The sequence below is a fragment of the Artibeus jamaicensis genome, unplaced genomic scaffold (genome assembly GCF_021234435.1).
Source record: "Artibeus jamaicensis isolate MK-2021 breed Jamaican fruit bat unplaced genomic scaffold, CSHL_Jam_final contig_1526, whole genome shotgun sequence".
NCBI lineage: Eukaryota > Metazoa > Chordata > Mammalia > Chiroptera > Phyllostomidae > Artibeus > Artibeus jamaicensis.
Window position 1 is genome coordinate 808,154 of NW_026521297.1, and position 19,790 is coordinate 827,943.

General features: G+C 54.0%; 1 protein-coding gene across 1 annotated transcript; it reads left to right on the forward strand.

The window, feature by feature from the left end:
• The first annotated feature begins 393 nt into the window (after positions 1–393).
• Positions 394–9,726, forward strand: AP2S1 (adaptor related protein complex 2 subunit sigma 1). The gene is made up of 5 exons (XM_037155126.2): positions 394–505; positions 3,613–3,762; positions 8,553–8,666; positions 9,110–9,169; positions 9,352–9,726. The coding sequence occupies exons 1-5, from the start codon at positions 503–505 to the stop codon at positions 9,451–9,453; spliced, it is 429 nt and encodes a 142-aa protein (XP_037011021.1). The 5' UTR covers positions 394–502; the 3' UTR covers positions 9,454–9,726.
• The last annotated feature ends 10,064 nt before the right edge of the window (positions 9,727–19,790 follow it).

The following is a 19,790-nucleotide window of genomic DNA, read 5'->3' on the forward strand; positions in this document are numbered from 1 at the left end:
ACAAAGTACTGGGTGAGCACGGAAAGACAGTAACAGTTCTAGCTCCTTACTACCTTCTCCACTGCCCGCACTTTTTTAGTTAAAACTACAATTCCCAGCATGCCCTTCCCACCTTGGAGGTGGGGTTAGTAGAACTACATTTCCCAGAACGCAATGTTTACCTTGCTGGCCCCCACGCATTTCGGGAATTGTAGTCCTCCGAAGAGACGTGTGCCCTCCACCCCACCACCCTACCCCACAAGTCGTAGCAGGCATTTCCGCGCAGTGGCAATCGGACAGTCGCGCAGCACGTAGGGAAGAAGGACCGTCTCTTTATCCCGGCTTGTTATCCGACGCCCAAACCCATTTTTGAACTACAATTCCCAGAGGGCTGTGCGTGAGAGGGCAAGAGGGTTTTTCTGCCGGAAGTCTGCTCTAGCCCTGGGTCCCCCAACTGCTATCAGAACCGGAGCCGCCCAGTCGCCGACGGACTAGGGCAGCTGGGGTCCGGACGGGGGTCGCCATGGTAACGGGGGCGCGCACAAGTTGGGGACTAGAGAAGGGTGGGTCCACGTGCAAAAAAGGAGGCTCGGTCGGGTACTGACAAACGCCCCCATCGCGGTGCGATGGTCTTGGCCGGACGCGGGCTCTCGGCTTTGGGGCCGATCAAAGGCCGGGAACCGGAGAAGTGAGCAAGGCGCGGGGGTACATTGGGGTTCTAAAGGCTAGGCGTCGTTGGAGATCAGGTGGCAAGGGGAGAGGGCTGTGCGAGTGGGTGACGTTAGAGGTGATTTGGGGCGTTTTGAAACAGGGAGGCAATGTCTCGGAGGTAGGAAAGAAGAATGGGAGGTGGGGAAGGCGATTCCCAAGAAGGCCCTCTGGGAGTGTGGCAGGAGCGTGGAAGAAGAATGAGAGGAGTCACCGACCTCGGGACAGAAGAGAAGGGGTCTCTAGAGGCGGGAAGCTGGCATTGCAGGCGAAGAGGGGGTGTTTATATGAGCGGGATACTGCTGATGAGAAACGGGGGTGGGGGAAGTAGACCACTGTAGGAATGGGCCTTTAGAATGGGGGAAACGGCTGCAAGAGGAAGAAGACTTGGAAAAAGGGAATGGATAATAGAAATGAATGGGGTGCAATGTAACAGGTCTTTCAATGGGGGGAGCTGAGTTGGGGGATTGGAGTGGGCCTAGAAGTGAAAGATGGATGGGGCTTTTGGAGCAAGGACTGGGAGTTGGACTTGGCACCCGATCCCCGGGATGGAGTTTTGGATCGTAAGAAAGGATTCTTTGAGCAGGGAGCTGGGAAAAGAGATGAATGCGGGTGGGTGTCAGAACAGCTCTCCCTCAACTGTGTAGGGTTGCTCCTAGCTCTCCTTTCCGCGTGCCCCGTGTATCTCCCCGCTCTGTGTGTCAAGCCACAGCCTGCCTGGTGTGGATCCACCCCACCCCCACCCATGCCCGTTTCCTTTCTGCTCCGACCCCCTGCCCTGCTAGGAAGTGGTTTTCTCTGGCTCAGCAGAAGGGGTTCTTGGAAGGAGAGTGTAACATCCTGTTCCCAGCCTGCTTTATTGGTTAGGCAAGGAGGGGAGAGTATGTGGAGAATGAGGCCCAGGAAAGAGAGTGGACTCTCCTGAAAGGGTAGAGGCTCCCAACGTAGAGTAAGGGGTTCAGAGCAAAGTCCTTGGGCTCCCAGCTCTGCTTGCTGGCTCTGAGACTCTTATGTCTGAGCTTTGGTTTCTTTTATATAAAAAGGGCATAAGCATGCCTGCCTCAAATAGAGCTGGGCCTAAAGGTAGGCATCCTGGCTGGGTGAACTTGGGCCATGGTTTTCTCAGTCAAACGATGAATTACAATACTACCGAGAACTAATACTTACATTTCATTTAGTCTGTGCTGCTCACTGTACTATACCCCTTATGTTTATTAACCTGTGCAACAGCCTTATAAGGGAGGGACTCTCATTATGTCCATTCTACAGAAGGGTAAAGTACGGCCCAGAGAAGTTAAGTGACTTGTCCATGGACACACAGCGAGCAATGCCAGGATTCACTCAGGCTCTAGAGTTTGTGTTCTTAGCCATTTGGTCACGTGCACCTCGGTCATAATCATAGTTAATTTTGTCGAGTGCTCAGTGTAATAGGCACCCTGCTGAGCACTTGTTCAGTTTTCATAATAGCCCTGTGACAATTGACCTGGCATTTCAGAATCCAAAAACCCACAAGATTTCTAGCCATTACCGATGATGGTCTTGCCTGACTCAGAGTTCATAATCTGAGCCAGGCACTGTTCTGGGTACTTCTCATAGATTGTTCACCGCCCCCCCACACACACACACCCTCCTGTGGCCCTATTTGCTAGGTGGATAAACTAGCAAATAGTTAAGCAGTTAAGACACTTAAGAAGAGGCAGGTGTTTTGGCAAATAGCTTAGCAGTCCCTGAAAAAGTTCAGTGGGACCCAGCGATTCCACTCCTTGGTATCTATCCAAGAGAAATGAAAACTTATGTCCACATAAAAACTTGTATATGAATGCCCATAGCAGCGTTATTTATAATCACCAGAAAGTATAACCGACCCAAATGTCCACCCACGGATGGATGGACAAACAAAATGAGGTCTAGCCGTGATGCGGGATGCTGTTCAGCTGCAAAAAGGAATGAAATGCCGGTCCACGCTGCAGCGTGGATGCGTTTGGGGAACATCGTGCCAAGGGGGAGAAGCCAGACGCAGGCCACACGCTGTATGATTCCACTTACAGGAAATGTCCAGACAGGCAAATGCATGGAGACAGAAAGACTAGATGTCCCTGAGGGCGGAGGGGGGACAGTGACCGCTAATGGGTGGGGATGGTGGCGATTTGGGCACAGTTATATCAATGTACTAAAAACCATTGAACTATATATAGTGTGCGTGTTTTTATGGTATGTGAATTATATTTCGCTTTTTAAAAATAAGTCAAAAGAACTTGGCATTGCCAGGACTTGTACCAAAGAAGTCTGAAACTCCAACGTTTACTGAATGCCTGCTAGGTGCCCGCCACTGAACTATCTTTATTAACTTCTTTTTTTAACATTTTATTTATTTATCTTTAGAGGGGAAGGGAAGGAGAGAGGGAGAGAAACATCAATGTATGGTTGCCTCTCATGCGTCCCCTGCTGGGACTGGCCTGCAACCCAGGCATGTGCTCCTGACTGGGAATTGAACTGCAATCCCTTGGTTCACAGGCCCGTGCTCAATCCACTGAGCTACTCGAGCCAGGGCTTTATTAACTTATTTAACCTGCACAACAGCCTGATCAGATAGATCTTCTAAGGAAACTCGTTTGGCCAGGTTGACAAATGGATGCCTGGGGAGGCAGATTTTTTTGTCCGAGGTCAGGCAGTCAAGGGGTGATGGAGCCTCAGAGTCAGGGCCCCAGAGTTCCGAGTTGGCTGCTCCGTGAGAGAGATCGCTCTCTGGGGTGTGGGAGGGACCCAGGACAGGAGCACGGGGGCCAGGCCGGCCTGGCTGGGCCCTGGTGGGGAAGGCAGGGAGGTGTGGACCTTTTCTCCCTGGTGGGGCTGGTGGGTGTGTGTGCAGCACTGGCCCTTCCTCCTGCCTCTCTCACTTCCTCCTCCTTTTCCTGCCCCCCCCAGATCCGCTTCATCCTCATCCAGAACAGGGCAGGCAAGACGCGCCTGGCCAAGTGGTACATGCAGTTTGATGACGATGAAAAGCAGAAGCTGATCGAGGAGGTGCACGCCGTGGTCACTGTCCGAGATGCCAAGCACACCAATTTTGTGGAGGTGACGGACCCCCCGCCCCCATGCCACCCCGCCCCCTTTCACCCCTCTTGTCCAGCCTCTTCATGCAGCAGCCCCTCAGACCTCCTTCCTGCCCAGATTCATTCATTCATTCATTCATTCATTCACCCAAGACGCTCCTGGCTCGCAGTCTTCCTTTTTTATGGTACTTTGCATTGTGAAAATTTTCAGACATGTAGATCAGTACAGTGAGGGAGAAGTTGACTGAAGACTCATGGCCCCACTGCCCAGATTTAATCAGTATTAATATTTTGCCTTTTCTCTTTCTGGGGAGGGCTGAAGAATTTAGGGGGTGCCTTTTACTCATTTATTTGTTTTCCCATTACTTTTAGAGAGAGAGAAAGGGAGAGAGGAAGAGAGATAAAGAGAAACATCGACTGGTTGCCTTCTCATACATGCCCTGACCAGGGATTGAATCCACAACCTGGGTATGTGCCCTGACTGGGAATCGAACCTGTGACGCTTTGGTCTGTGGGACGATGCTCCAACCAACTGAGCCACACTGGCCAGGGCTTTTAGGTGCCTTTTAAAAAGTCACTATAAAATGTTCAAACTCCCAAAACTATAGAGAATACTATAACGAACCATCCCTTACAGTAGCATTTGAAATTAAATTATAGTCAACATGATTTCAGGTTGCATCTTGGAAAATAAAGACCTTTCCTTACATTGCCACAGTATTTTTTTTTAAATCCTGCCCTGGCTGGTACGGCTCAGTAGATTGAGTGCCAGCCTGCGAACTAAAGGGTCACCGGTTCCATTCCCAGTCAGGGCACGTGCCTGGGTTGCAGGTCAGGTCCCCAGTAGGGGGCGTGAGAGAGGCAACCACACATTGATGTTTCTCTCCCTTTCTCCCTCTCTTCCCTTCTTTCTACAAATAAATAAAATCTTAAAAATTTTTTTTAAATCCTCACCTGAAGATATGTTTATTGATTTCAGAGAGAGGAAGGGGGAGAGATAGAAATGTTGATCAGTTGCCTCCCATACACGCCCCGACTGGGGACGGAACCCGCAGCCTAGGTGTGTGCCCTGACCGGGAGTCGGACCTGCACACTTTTGGTGCACAGGGTGACACTCCAACCAACTGAGCCGCCTGGCCAGGGCACATTGCCGCAACATTATCAGCAGCCCTGATAAAACTCATCATACTTCCTTAATGTTACTCTGTCACCCCCTGGATATGTAAATTTCCCTTACATTGTCAATGCTGATTGCTCAGAGCCAGTCGGAGGTCTCACCTTGCTTTGGTGGCTGTCTCTTGGGTCTCTTCATCGAGAAATCGCCACCTTTAATTCCCCTGGTGTTAGCCCGTCTAAGACCCCAGGCTGATTGGTTGTCCCGAAGAATCCGACAGACACGAATCGAGAGCCCGCCGCGTGCCAGGTGCTGTTCTGGGCGCTGGGGAGACTGTCGCACACGTAACAGACACAGCCAAGCCCTGCCCTCAGAGAGCAGGTGGTGAAGATACAGGGAGTCCGGCCCGATGGGGGCCCGAGCGCTAACGCAGCAGCTGTGGGGGGTAGAAGCGCTGGGGCAAGTGCCCTGAGGTTGGAATGCAGCTTTGAACGGCCTGGTCAGAAAATCCTCCTTGAAGAGGTGACATCTGAGCCAAGACCTTAAGGACTGAAGGGATGAAAAGACATGATACCTGAGAGAGGAACATTCCAAGCCCAGGCAAGTGCCAAGGCCCTGAGGCAGGAACACACCGGGGCAGGCCTGGAGCGGCAAGGAGGCCTCGGGCCTGTCTGAGGTGGAGTGAGGGGCGGGGAGGAGGTGGGGACAGAAGACACCAGCGGCCAATGGCGCAGGGCCTTGTGGGCCATGGGAGGACTTGGGCTGTGCCTCTGAGTGAGGTTTTGAGCTGCAGGGGGACTCCGGCCGACTTAGGGATCCCTCCGTAGGGGGCAGAAGGAGCAGGGAGGCCGCAGCAGGCGACGGCTGTGGTCCAGGTGACAGACGCTGGTGACTGGAACTGGGGTGGAAGCTGTGGGGGTGGCGAGAAGACTTGAAGGGAGAGCCAAGGGCTCGATGTGGAGTATGAGCGAGAGCAGGGCCACCGACAGGACGTCACTGTCATTTTCTGAGACAGGACAGGCTTTGGAAAGAGCAGGTGGAGGTGAAGACCAAGAGTGAGGTGTCTCTCTGTCCCCATACCAGAGGAGATACCCGGGAGGGAGCAGCAAGACTCACTGGGGGACTGAGGATAGACAGGGGCGAGCAGAGACTGGGGAGGTCACAGCTGGAGGCAGGAGAAGAGGAGGGAAGCCGGGAGACGCGGGTATCCCAGCAGCCAAGGGGAAAATACGTCCAGGAGGAGGACAGGGACTGACCCCTGGCAGTCGCCAGTGGAGGTCACTGGTGGCTTTGCTGAGAGCAGTGTGGCTGCAGGAGAGGGGGAGCAGGGGCGTCAGGGGCGCCCACTCTCGGGCACCCTGATGCCAGTGCCGTGCCGGGTCCGAGTGGAGTGCCGGGGGTGGGCCTCTGAGGGGCAGGGGGCGCTCCAGGAGGCCCGGACAGGCAGGAGCGGCCCGAGAGGCCTGCTGGTCAGCGTGACACCAGGGGCCTGAGCCTCAGATCCCAGTTCCCTCCCGATCCAGACTACACATTCATTTGTTCATCTGTGCGTTTATTTACCACCATTTCTTATGACGTGCCTCCTCTGTGGCCAGCCCTGTGCTCAGCTCGCAGTGGGGACTGAGACAGCCCGGTAAGGGACACAGACCTATGTCCAGACAGTGCCAGCCTAGAGTGAGCAGGGCTAGGATGGAGCAGCCTGGCAGGAGGAGGGCACCTGACCCAGCGGGAGATCAGGGAGGGCTTCCTGGAGGAGGAGATGCAGTGGTGAATGAGAGAATTGTCCCCTCCCCCAATAAACTGGGGCATATCACAAGGGGGAGACATTAAATAACGTCTCTCTTATGAGACTGAGGTCAGGGCAGGCTTCCAGGAGGAGATTTGTGAGGGGAAACAAAGTGACAAATAACCATCCAGAAGGCCCAGCCATCCCAACTTTCTTCCCCTTGTTTAGTCATTAGTGCACGTGTCTCGGCACCTGTATGAGTTCCCTGTCCCTGCTGTAACAAACCGCCGCAAACTTAGTGGCATAAAATGACATGAGCTAGTCGTTCCTGAGGCCCGGTGTCCGAAAGGCGTGAGCAGGGCCAGCCCCCGGAGGCTGCAGGGCAGAAGGCGTTGGCCTTGTCGGCCGCCTGGGCTCCTCAGAGCCAGAAGCGTAGCATCTTCAAGTCTCTCCATTGACACCTCTCCTGCCTTCCTCGTTCCCTCGCAGGGACCCTCGTGATCACACAAGGCCCATTCAGACTGTCCAAGGTCATTTCCCCACCTCAAGATCCTTAGCTTAACCTCATCTGCAAAGTCCCTTTTGCCACATGACGTCACAGGAAAGTTCACAGACGCCCAGGATTTGGATGTGGACATCCCTGAAGGTGGGGGCACGGGGACGTTATTCTGTCCCCTGAAGCACCTTCGATGTGCGGGGTGGTGCTGGATAGTGCTGGGGACACCGTGGTGACAGCCCCAGCCTTCCCTCTTGGGCCTCACCATCCACGGAGAGACAGACCTGCCCCTGGACAGGGACTGCTGGAGCGCTCAGGGCTGGGACAGGGCCCGGAGGAGCCCCGATGCCCGCAAGAGAAAAGCCGAATAAGGAGGGGACATCTCCAGATGAACCTGCGGCTTCCCCTCTTCAACCTCTCTAAGCGAGGCACAATTTCTCTCCCTCTCTTTCTCCCTCCCCTCTCTTCTTCCTAAATAAATAAAATATTTTTTTAAAGCAGCGTATGCACCCTGATGCATGCTCATTAATCCATGGATTATGTGCAGGCATCATGATGCTGATGTTAGAAGTGAGCAAAAGGATAAGCTGGGAAAAAAGAATAAAAGTGCAGGGCTGCCGTTGTCCCTCGAGGTTGCTGCCAGGTGGCGCCACAGCCCTGCCGGACCAGCCGCTGCAGGCTGCAGGCCTCGGGGCACTGTGTGCTTTGCTGTCCAGTGTGCCCGCCTGTGTCTGCATCTGCCCATCTCCCAACCTGCTCCCACACGCATCAAATCAGAGTCCACGTGCCCATCCACGCGTACTCGTGCCTGGGTTGTGTGTGTGTGTTACCACAGACATGTTATATTACAGCTCAGTTAAGGGTGAGGCTGGGAGGGTCTCGGTCACAGGCGGTGACTCTGCTGCCCAGCACAGGGTCTGCCCCACGGTCGGTGCTCAGGCAGCGTTTGTGGAATGAATGAATGAATGAATGAATGAATGAATGAATGAATGAATAACTTGGTTCCTGACTCTCTTCAGAGGCAATAGGGAGCCACGAAAAGGTGGGACGGGTGCTGTGGGACACGCCAGGCTCCCCCTTGGTTCTGGGCTTTTGTAGCAGCTGCTCCCTCTGCCTGGAACATTCCTGCCCGTTCGTTCCTGCTCACCCTCTATATCTCAGGTCAGGTGCCTCCTCTTCCAGGAAGCCCCCCGGACCACCAGGCTCAGTTAGTGGCCCCCTCTTCCAGGCTCCCACCGCCCAGCCCTGCCCTCTCTGGGGATGTCTGCAGGTGACTCTCTCACCACTGGACTTTGAGCCCCAGGAGGGGAGGGCCGGGCCTGTCTCCGGCGTCACTGTGGCCCCAGCACAGGCCAGACACAGCGCAGGGCCTCAGGACCCACGCGAGGAATGAAGAACCGAGTGTTCTGGCCCGACTCGGCCCAGCTCGTTGGGTCCCGGGCACACCCTGTCCCTGACAGCCCCTCTGCCCCGCAGTTCCGGAACTTCAAGATCATTTACCGACGCTACGCCGGCCTCTACTTCTGCATCTGCGTGGACGTCAACGACAACAACCTGGCCTACCTGGAGGCCATCCACAACTTCGTGGAGGTGCGTGGGCGGCCCGCCCGGGGCGCCTCTGGTCCTGGGAACCAGCCCTCGCCTCCCTCGCAGCCTGCGCCGACCCTCCCCGGCCTCCCCCCACCTTCCCCTCAGCAGCGGGCCGGCTCTGTCCCTGTTCCCCAGCCAGCCCACTCCCGACTTTCTGCCACTGTCCGTCTCCGTCCCCGCCCCTCCCTGCCCATGCGTCTCTGTTTTCGTCTCTTTCTCCCTCTGCCTCAGGCTCTGTCTTCTTTGCCACCTTTTTCTGTCCCCGTCTGATCGCAGTGCCTGTTCCTCTCTGTTTCTCACCACCTCTGTCTCGCTCCCTCTCCTCTCGCTCCCCGCCTTGGTCTCCCTCTTTCCCCGCCATCGCGGTCCTACGGCCTCTGCTCCGGTCTGTGCGCGTGTCCCTCTCCCTGCCCCCTCTCACCACCTGTGTCTTCCTGTCCCAGGTCTTAAACGAATATTTCCACAACGTCTGTGAACTGGACCTGGTGTTCAACTTCTATAAGGTGAGCCCCCGGTGAAGACGGGGCTGTGGGTGCCACAGGCGGGGGAGGGAGGAGGCCGCCTCCGGGGCGGCCCCTGGACTTCTGATGGTGCCCCTTGCCTGGCTCAGGGCCTCGGAGCCCCCGGCTGGGGGACACGGAGGGAGACCCTCACACCGAGTCTCCCTGCTCCTCCCTTCACTCAGGTTTACACGGTCGTGGACGAGATGTTCCTGGCCGGCGAGATCCGCGAGACCAGCCAGACGAAGGTGCTGAAGCAGCTGCTGATGCTGCAGTCGCTGGAGTGAGGCGGTGGGGTCCCTCGCCCCGGCCTCCCCATCTCGCCTGCCTGCTTGCTCCCCCGTCCCAGGCCTGGGGCCCACCCCAGCAGCCCCCTCCCACAGCTGCCCAGGAGGAAGGCACCCAGCTGGGTCTGGGCCACAAGGGAAGAGACTGCACCCTACCGCCTCCAGGCCCGGCTGCGGGTGGAGGCCTCCTTGCGTGTGTCGAGTAACTGTGCCGTTGTCGTGTGACGCTGTGAATGTGAGTGTGTGGAGCCCCCAATAAACCTGTGGTCCCCACCCGGCCTGGCGTCCGTCTTCCAGGGGAGCCACGGGCTCTTGGGACTTCCCAACATCGGTGCGACAGTGAGTCAGTCAACAAACACTCCTCACCGTGCTGATGAGACCCGTTCACGCCTGCCCCTGCCCACCAGAGCCCCCAAAACTGGGAGGGGTGACAGGTTTAGAAACCCAGCACTTGCCACTAAAATGATGTTCGTAGCTAACACCTCGGAGCACGGAGAACTCCCAGGCATTGTTCGAAGCACAGGTGAGTCTTGACCTGCTTAAACCCTCAGAAAGAATGGGGAAGGGACCGTTAGCATCCCCCGGGTTCAAACACCCGCCCAAGGTCACTGAGCCACACTGGCTTTGAGCTAGTTTGGAGCCCAGGCGGGTGGCCCGAGCATGCCGTTTTGTTTTGTTTTTTGTTTTTGTGGGTTTTTTTAACCACTAGACTGGATGGTGGTTGCGAGGGCGGGCACTGAGCCTCCTGTTCAGTGGCTTCCGGCGAAGGCACCGCTGGCACCCGTGGTGAGACGGTTCTTCACGGGAGGGACTGTGCCAGGCATGGCCAGACTGTCGTCCCTCTGGCCCCTGTGATGAGAAGGCACCCCTGGCGTGGCTGGTGCCCCCTGGCGACAGTGCTCCCTCCCCCACGCCCACGAGACCAGAGTGATGGCTGCTGGCCCCGCCCGTGACCGTGCCCGGCGCCCTCGGCAGGCTGAGCACAACGCCAGGCACATGGTGGCCGCTCTTACCGATGTCACCGAGCCTCCCCCACCTCCCAGCACAGCCCTGTACACGCAGGGTAGCCTTCGGGCAAGTCTCTTCACCTGGAAAATGGGGTGATGGTGTTTACCCCACAGGGTCACTTGAGGATTAAATGAGTCACTCCTGGGAAAGTTTAGAGTTGTGAGCACACATTGCCTGGGCAGACATTAAGTGCCTGCTGTGTGCACAGCAGAGACCCTGGCGATGTCCGAAGCGGTGGGCGAGGAGCCCCAGCTCTGACAAGCATTATCCTGCACGTGGGGATCTGAGGCTTGGAGGGGGGGTCCCCTTACAGAGACTGTTCTCCTTCTTGTTGCTGCTGCACCAACTCTGTGGCTTCACGCAGCAAGGACTCGAGACCAACACTTGTGCAGGGGTGAGGGTGGGCGAGCCATGCAGGCTGAGGCTGCAGCCCGGTGATGGGGTGGGAGCTGCGGCCGTCCCTTAGTGGGCCCTGGGGAAAGAGCAGGCTTGAGGAACATGCTGAGGTGACGGGGGCTGTATCAGTTTCCTGCAGCTGCTGTGACAAGTGACCGCACACTGGGCAGCTTCGGAGAAATGGGTTCCCTCCCAGACGTGGGGGGCGTGGGGGGCGTGGGGGGCGGAAGTCCGAGATCAGGGTATGGGCAGGGCCATGCCCCCTCCGAAGGTTCTCCGGGAGGGTCCTTCCTGGGTCCTTCCTCTCTTCCAGCTTCCCGCACCGCTCCAGTCTCCACCTCTGCCTTCACATGGACATTTCTTCCACGTCCCCATCTCCTCTCCAGCAGGGACACTTATCATTGGGTTTAGGGACCACCAGGATAATCTAGGATGACCTCATCTCCAGACCCTTCACTTAATTACATCTGCAAAGACAATTTTTTTAAAGATTTTATTTATTTATCTTTAGAGGGGAAGGGAAGGAGAGAGGGAGAGAAACATCAATGTATGGTTGCCTCTCGTGTGTCCCCTGCTGGGAACTGGCCCACAACCCAGGCATGTGCCCTGACTGGGAATTGAACCATGGTTGTTTGGTTCGCAGGCCCGCACTCAATCCACTGAGCTACACCAGCCAGGGTATGCAAAGACATTTTTTTTTCCAAATAAGGTCATGTTCCAGGTTCCAGGACCTGGATATATGTTTCTGGGGAGCTACCTTCAACTCACTAATGGAGTGTGAGCCATCGGCCAGCCAAGAAGGGCAATCAAGATGCCCTGGGACACACAAGCCTGAGGCTCAGAGAGGGAAGGATGCAGAGAGTTTGCTTATTTGTGTATGTAAGAAAGGTTCCCCGGGCACCTACTATGTGCCAGACACTGTTTTAGTACCAGGGGATACAGCAGCGTACAGGATAACCCCCTGCTGTCAGGGAGCTCATGTCTTCCTGAGGGTGAGGGGGCAATTACAAGTCCATGTCCAGTGTGACAGGAAGTGGGAGTACTATGGAGCCAAAGCTGAGTGAGGGGGAGGGGGGCCCGGGAGAGGGCACCGCTGTTCTAGATGGATAGTCAGGGAAGCCTCTCTGGAGGAGGTGACATCGAGCTGAAACTGAAGGAGGCGAGAGAAAGAACCACGGGGAATTTTAAAGGAAGAGTGTCCCAAGCAGCAGAACAGCAAGTGCAAAGGCCCTGAGGCAGGACACACAAGGATGCTGCTAGCCCTGGCCAGGTAGCTCGGTCGGTTAGAACATCATCCTGATTCACCAAGGTTGCAAGTTCGATCCTGGCTTAAGGGCACATACAAGAATTAACCAATAAATGCATCAATAAGTGGAACAACAAATCAATATTTCTCTCTCTTCCTCTCTCTAAAATTAATTTCAAAAGTTAAAGAGTTTATTTGTTTTTAGAGAGGGGAAGGGAGGGAGGAAGAGAGGGACAGAAACATAAATGTGTGGTTGCCTCTCACACACCCCCTACTGGGGACCCGGCCCACAACCCAGGCATGTGCCCTGACTAGGAATTGAACCCGTGACCCTTTGGTTCCCCGGCGGCACTCAATCCACTGAGCCACACCAGCCGTGCCTGGGCTTGCCTGTTCTGAACGCTTCATAGATATGGAATCATACAATGTGTGGGGCGCAGGAGTGTTACGAGCTGAGGAAGGACAAGGATCTGCCATGTCGCTATGAGCAAATCACAGGGTGGGGACGTCCAGGGTGGAACCTGGAAGCTGGGAGGCCAATGAGGAGGCGATTGCAACGATCCAGTTAAGAGGTGACCCCGGCTTGGGCCCCAGCAAGGCAGTGGACGGAGAGAGAAGTGATCAGATTCCGGGCACATTTTGAAGCCTTTGGCCTGAAGACAAGTTTCCATATTCTTGGGTTCACGACAAGATTGTGTACATAAACTTTACCTCTCCCGGTTAAACAAGTAGGAGTGGGATGGCTGAGCCATCACGTGGGTGTAATGTTTAACTTTACAGGAGCCTGCCAGTTCGTGTTCCAGAGAGGCCGCTGCATTCTGCCCGCCCACCAGCAACGCGGGAGAGGCCGCAGGGCGGGGCGGGGAGCGGTGCCCGGATGGTTTAAAGGAGCCACTCCAACGGGGCACGTGACCTCCGGGGTTATTCAAGGTGTGACTACGCGCTCCTCCTGAGCACTTTTCCCTTCCTCATTGGCTGCTCCGTCTGTGTCGTTTGCTGAGCTCTCCTTTTCTCCCAATCTCAACCACGTGCTCCCCTGGTGATCTCCGCGGACCTCAGGCGGTAGATTCTATCACTGTTCTGGTGACTTCTAAATGTCTGTTTCCGGCCTGCACCTCCCTCCTGAGCTCCAGGCCCCAGAACCCCTGCCTCCGCAGCGTCTGCCCTGGGAGGCCCAAGAGCTCAGGCTTGGCACATTCCTCCCACCATCTCCTCACTTCTGGACATGTGGGTTGTGGAATCAGGAGCAACCTTTGACATCCCTCCCACCCTACATCAAATTGTCAGCGAACCGCCTTGGCTGGGTGGCTTGGTTGGTTGGAGTGTTATTCCAACCAACGCTCCAAAAAGTTGCAGGTTCAATTCCTTGTCAGAGCACACACGTGGACTGCAGGTTCGATCCCCAGTCAGGGTGTGTCAGGAGGCAACTGATCAATGTCTCTCTCACATCAAAGTTTTTCTCTCTTCCTTTCTCTCTAATAAACATATCCTTACATGAGCATTTTTTAAGAGATTTTATTTATTAATTTTTAGAAAGAAGGGGAGGGAGAAAGAGAGGGAGAAACATCAGTGTGTGGTTGCCTTTCACATCCCCCCCCCACAGGGGACCTGGCCCACAACCTGGGCATGTGTCCCGACTGGGAATTGAACCTGTGACCCTTTGGTTCACAGGCCAAGCTCAATCCGCTGAGCCACACCAGCCAGGGCTAGATTGGGTCTTTTTTTAAACAACAACAAAAACAAAAATTATTCTTTTATTTAAAGATTTTATTTATTTACTTATTTGTTTGTTTATTTTTAGAAAGAGGAGAAGGGAGGGAGAAAGAAAGGGAGAGAAACATCAATGTGCGGTTGCCTCTCACACGCCCCCTACTGGGGGCCTGGCCCGCAACCCAGGCAGGTGCCCTGACTGGGAGTTGAACCAGTGACCCTTCAGTTCATAAGCTGGTGTTTTCTCCATTGAGCCACACCAGTCAGGGCAAGTTTGGGTCATTTCTCACATCAACTTAGTGAACTAATATGTGTGGGAAAACAAAGTTGCAAGAAAAAGCAAGATAACTTTGAGGACGATTGAGGGGCTGGCCCAGATCATTATTATTCAGCCTTTAGGACTAAGAGACCATGGTGTTTGTATAGCATGAGATGAACAGATTGACGAACAAGCACAGACAGCCCAGAGACAGGTCCAGCCAGCCATGGAGATTTTTTGTTTTTACAAGCAAAAAAAAAAAATTGACTTTACTTAGAAAGTCACAGAAGTAGGAGTGAGCCAGCTGGGCAGTATGGGCTCAGGAAACAAGTTACAGAGTCAAAAGAAGGACCCTTGGAGGTTAGGAGAAAGAAAGCAAAGACTTAAGGAGCGGGGGGGGGGGAATGCATGGGGGAGAGAGAGAGCAACAAGCGAGCCTGAGCGAGAGAGCCCATAGAGATTTGCTAGGAGACAGAGGTCACCTTACAGATCATAGGGCAAGGGTGTGAGTCACAGAGTGGGAGATGGAATCTCTACCTCATACCATACCCTAAAGTCATCCCCAGGTGGATCAAAGACCTAATGGTGCAAATCAAAATGCTGAGAAAAAAACAAAGGTCTCTTTCAGGAACCACAAACAAAATGAGGAGAGGGGCCACGAGCTGTGAGAAGAGACTTGCCCCCAACAGGGGGCAACAGGGTATGTCCCCAACCCTGGCAATGACTGGAAAACAAGAACAGAATGTGACTAACTGCTCCCTACAGCCATAGGCCGAAGATAACATTGGAACAAACTGCACCCCCAACAGCCCCGGGGCCATACAACAGCACCCCCCTTTTAAAAGCTAATTAAGATCCAATAAAAGCTCAAAGCCCCCACCCCTCAGGGCTGGTGCGTCTCTGCACACCATGCCCCTCTCCTTTTGGGGGGAGTGAGTACGCCTCAGTGGATTGAGTACCTGTGAACCGAAAGGTTCAATTCCCTGTCAGTGCACATGGGTGGGTTTCCGGCCAGGTCCCCAGTAGGGGGCGCATAAGCGGCAACTACACATTGATGCTTTTCTCTCTTTCTCCCTCCCTTCCCCTCTCTCTAAAAATAAATAAATATTTAGGACGGGGGGGGGGGGAACCTTACTCCCTGCACGTTCTTTGTGAATTTGCACAGCCCGCGGCACCGCCCGCCCTAACACACGGGGGTTGGGAGATGGGATCTGTACTTCCCATGGTACACAAAACAGCTGAGAAGTACAGTCTGTCTGCAGTGATCAGCAACCCAAGTGAAGTCAGGTCGGAGAGCATCGCCTACATGGTTGACAATGAATTCAAGGTGGAGACGGGAGAGAGAACTTCCTCCTGGCCTCTGGGGAGAGGCAAGGCCAGCCCAGCGCCGCCCAGCGGGGAAATGCAAGGTGAAAGGCCGGGCTGCTGGCAGTCTGAGTCTTGTCCGAGTCCTGTGGAGATGAGCCAGGCAGCCCGGCCTTTCCTTCCCGGTGATGCCGCCCCGCCCTTGGCTGACAGCACCAGCTCTGACCGTCGCAGCCCGGGTGACGGCCACAGGCTTAGCGCTGTGAGCGGCCTGTTTACCTGAGCAGCAGCCTTCGAGACGCTCCGGCTGAAAGCTTTGAAAGGATTCGTGACCGCTGTTTGCTTCTCACCGGCCACATCCCAGGCAGAAGGGAATCCTGTCTGCTTGATCTTCGAGGTATTGACGCGTGGATAAGAGACACAGTCCATGTCCACGGTGAAGTGAGAAAGAAGGAACTCTGACCTCTTGCAACAGCGTGGATGGACTCGGAGAGTATTATGTTAAGTAAAAGAAGCCAGTCAGAGGAAGACAAATACCCTATAATCTCACCTATAAGTGGAATGTCATGAACACGATAAAATAACGAGCAAAATAAAAACAGAAGCATGGAGACGTGGAACAGACTGACAGCTGCGGGAGGGGGAGGGGCCTGGATGAAAGATGGGGAAGGGATTAACCAACGAACATTTAAGTAGGACCCACACTGAAGAAGGGGTGGGGGTGGGGGTGAGGCTGGATGGAGGCGGGCAAAGGCAGAAAGCAGGGACAACTGTGATAGCATAAACAAAAATAGAATAAAAGTAAGCTTAAAAATGTGTTGAAAGTCCCACCCCCATTGCTTCCACCCGGATCCAGCTGCCGTCTCTTGCACCTGCACTATTAAGGTCCCCTCTTCGCTGCTTCTGACTTCGTCCCCAATAGAAGTTACCACAATGCCAGCAGGATTTTTTTTTTTACAATAGTGAGTGATTTCACTTACCTCCTCGGTTCCTCTTCTGGCTCCAGCCACACTCAGCCATAGCATGCGCCTCTCCCCTCTAACCTTCTCTCCCAGCCCCCCCACCCCCGTTCACTCACCGATTCCATGCACACTGGCCTCTGCTCTTTCTGACCTTCCAGAGATGGGCTAGTGAGCCAGGGCACGTGGGAGAGGGAAGCTGAGACAGAGAGTTAAACAGCCCACCTAGTAAATCACAAAACCCTATCTTCTCTTACCAAGCGCACTTTAAGAGTAAATGGTTTACTGGCTGGTGTAGCTCAGTGGATTGAGCGCGGGCCTGCAAACCAGACAATCGCAGTTTGACTCCCAGTCAGGGCACATGCCTGGGTTGCAGACCGGTTCCCTGCAGACCAGTTCCCAGCAGGGGATGCACAAAGGCAACCATACATTGATGTTTCTCTCCCTCTCTCCTTCCCTTCCCCTCTAAAGATAAACAAATAAAATCTTAAAAAAAAAAAAAAAGAGTAAATGGTTTACACATGCCCCCCACCAGAGGGTGAATAGCTTCAATCACCCTGCTTGGAGAGATAAGTAAGTATTTATTTACTTATAGAGAGAGGGGAAGGGAGGGAGAAAGAAAGAGAGAAAAATATTGATGTGAGAGAGAAGCACCAATCAGCTGCCTCTCGTACATACCCCGACCAGGACCGAACTTGCCACCCAGGCATGTGCCCTGATTGGGAATCAAACCAGCGACCTTTTGCTTTGTGGAACAACGCCCGCCCCACTGAACCACCCAGGTCGGGGCCACCTGCATTTATTTTGAAGCAAATCCCTGATGTTATATTATCCATCCACATGCCCCTCGTTATCCAGGAAGTACAATCGTCCATTTTCGAACATTGGAATCATGAATTGAGAGACCAGTCGACCTCAGAGGTGACGTGTGACCTCCTCGAGGCTGACTCACCATCTGGAGTTTATTAGAGTTGTGACGGTCAGGGAGGCAGCGGAGGCCAGTAGCCTGGGTTCAAATCCAGCTTCCCCAGTCACTGGCTGTGCAACCTCAGGAGAGAACCTTAGCATTCTCACCTGTCAAATGGGGGCAAAAATGGCAGCAATAATGGCAGCTCCTCTTTGCAGGGCTATTGGGAGGGTTGAATGAGTCCAGTACTTAAACGGCACCTGCACCTAATGAGAATTAGTAAGTACTTGCCTTTGAGATTTCACATCCTCACCTCTTTGAGCTATAAAACTCCCAGGGATTATGTAATGCCTCGGCCCGCGAGGCAGTCAACGGGGTCCGCCGATGTACCTGTAACGGATGAAGGGGGATGGGACAGGAGGCGCGAAGAATGGCAGCAAGACAAAGGATTCTGATCAAGCTGCAAACTTTATTTCAAAATGGAGGGAGTTATATAGAGGAGGGCAGTGGAGGAAGTGCAGTGGATGGGTGGCTTCAGAGCGTGCTCTAGCCTGCAATTGGCCGGGGGGTGCATGGCGGGCGCGTGATCAAGGCACTGATTGGTGTGCCACCCGCATGTCCAGGAGGGGGAGTTCCATGGCTCCTAACCGCAGCATCCTGTTATTCAGGCGCAACCTTCAGGTCGGATTGTATCAGCCTGTTTCAGGCTTATCCCAGCCCCCAACATCTCCTCCCTTATTTTTATTTTTAAGGTGAGGAGTGGACATTAACCGGCTAGGGGAGGCAGAGGTCTGGCTCCTCCTGAGCTCGTCCCGAGCTCTGAAGCACCCTTTTCGGAGGAGAGGGTTGGGGTGCTGACCTCTATGCAAGCCGACTTGCCTTTTTATTGCTTTGAGGGCGAGGAGAATGTAGATAGGGTAGACTTTAACCGGCTGGGGGAGGCAGAGGCCTGACTCCTCCTGGGCTCATTCTGAGCTTTAGGGTACCTTTTGGGAGGAGAGGAGTTGGGTACCAACCTCTTTGCAAGTCAGCTTACCTCTCAGGAGACTCGAAGTGGCCGTATGCACAGGCCTCTCCTTGCAGTGCTTTGCCTTGCACCCAGCGGTGTCTATCACAGCTACTTGGCTGTGAAGCATATCTTCGAGGGTTATGCTGCTCCCGCAGGAGGGGAACCTGGCAGGAATCGTGGGCTAGCACCCCAGCAGCTGTACAGCTCAGAGTCCGCTCCATGTTCTAGCATTTCTAATTGTTGATAGTGTACCTGAATAGGTCTTCCTAGTACACTGTTAAGTTGGTCTTTGATTAAGTTGGTTATACGTCTAAGAATCCAGGGAGCAAAGGAGAGGATGAGGGTGATAGGAAACTAAAGGTCCTAAGAGGGGAAGGGGGTAGGGGAGAATTCCGTTGAGTCCACCCCAAAGGGGGTGTTCGGAAAGTTCTTTTCCTTTACAGACGCAGGGTTGTCCAAATAGGGCGAGGCAGGGGTTTTGGGGTGGTCCTTCTCGTCCTCCGTCTGTCTTTAGGTATGGGAGTGTTCCGAGTAGTATAATGATGTTTATTCGGTGCGTTCTGTTTCCTGTAATAGAAAGGAGAGAGAAGTCCCTCAGGGAGTATGGCTTATCCCTGGGCTTGATTAGATGCCGGAGCAGAGGCGAACATAGTCACAGAGCTCTCCTTGGCGATAGGGGCGGATGGCATTTTGGCAAGCGGGGTTGGCATTTTCATAAGCTAAGTGTTTAACGAAAGCGTTTTTACTTTCACCCGCGCCAAAGAGCCTCTCAGCTAATTCCTGTAAACGACTTATAAAATCACTGTATGGCTCATCTGGGCCTTGTCTTATTTTTGCAAGAGAAGTGGTTGCGGTACCTTTTTGTGGAAGGCGCCTCCATGCTTTAAGACACGCGGACTGGATTTGGGTTAAAAGTCCGGGGGGAAATTGAGCTTGCTCTCATTGCTTTGATAGGGGGCGGAGCCAAGAAACTTAAGGATGGTCCAATTTTTAGAGGAGGATTTTCGCATATTGCGCTGGACAAACTGTTTAGCAATGTCTTCATATTCGCTTTTCCAAAGAATAAAGTCACCTCCGCTCAGCGCTGCCTTTGCTAGAAAGAACCAATCATTGGGCGTGAGCCAGCGCTCACTAAGATTTTCAATTAGGGCAAGGGAAAAGGGAGCTGTGGGCCCATAGTGTGTTACAGCAGCTTTGACTTTTTCTAGTGTTTTAAGACTAAGTTTTTTATACGTGTGAAAATAAGCTTGGGGGGTCGTAGTGTCTCTTATACTGGGCTGTGCTTCATCTATATCAGAAGGGGAGCTGTCAGAGTCTTCGGGGTCATCACTGTCAGGAGGGGTAGCTGCAGCCGCAGCTGAACTATCTACGTTCTCGGTCTTATCTGGGCGAGTCTGGGATCTAGTAACAGGGAATGCTAAAGTTTCGTGGGGAGGGGGACTGATCGTAAGAGCGGAGAGTTCATTGGCAATGGTTTTGATATCTCGGATGAAAGAGAGGGTTTCCTGAAGGAAAGGCTTTGGAAACGGAGTGAGTGC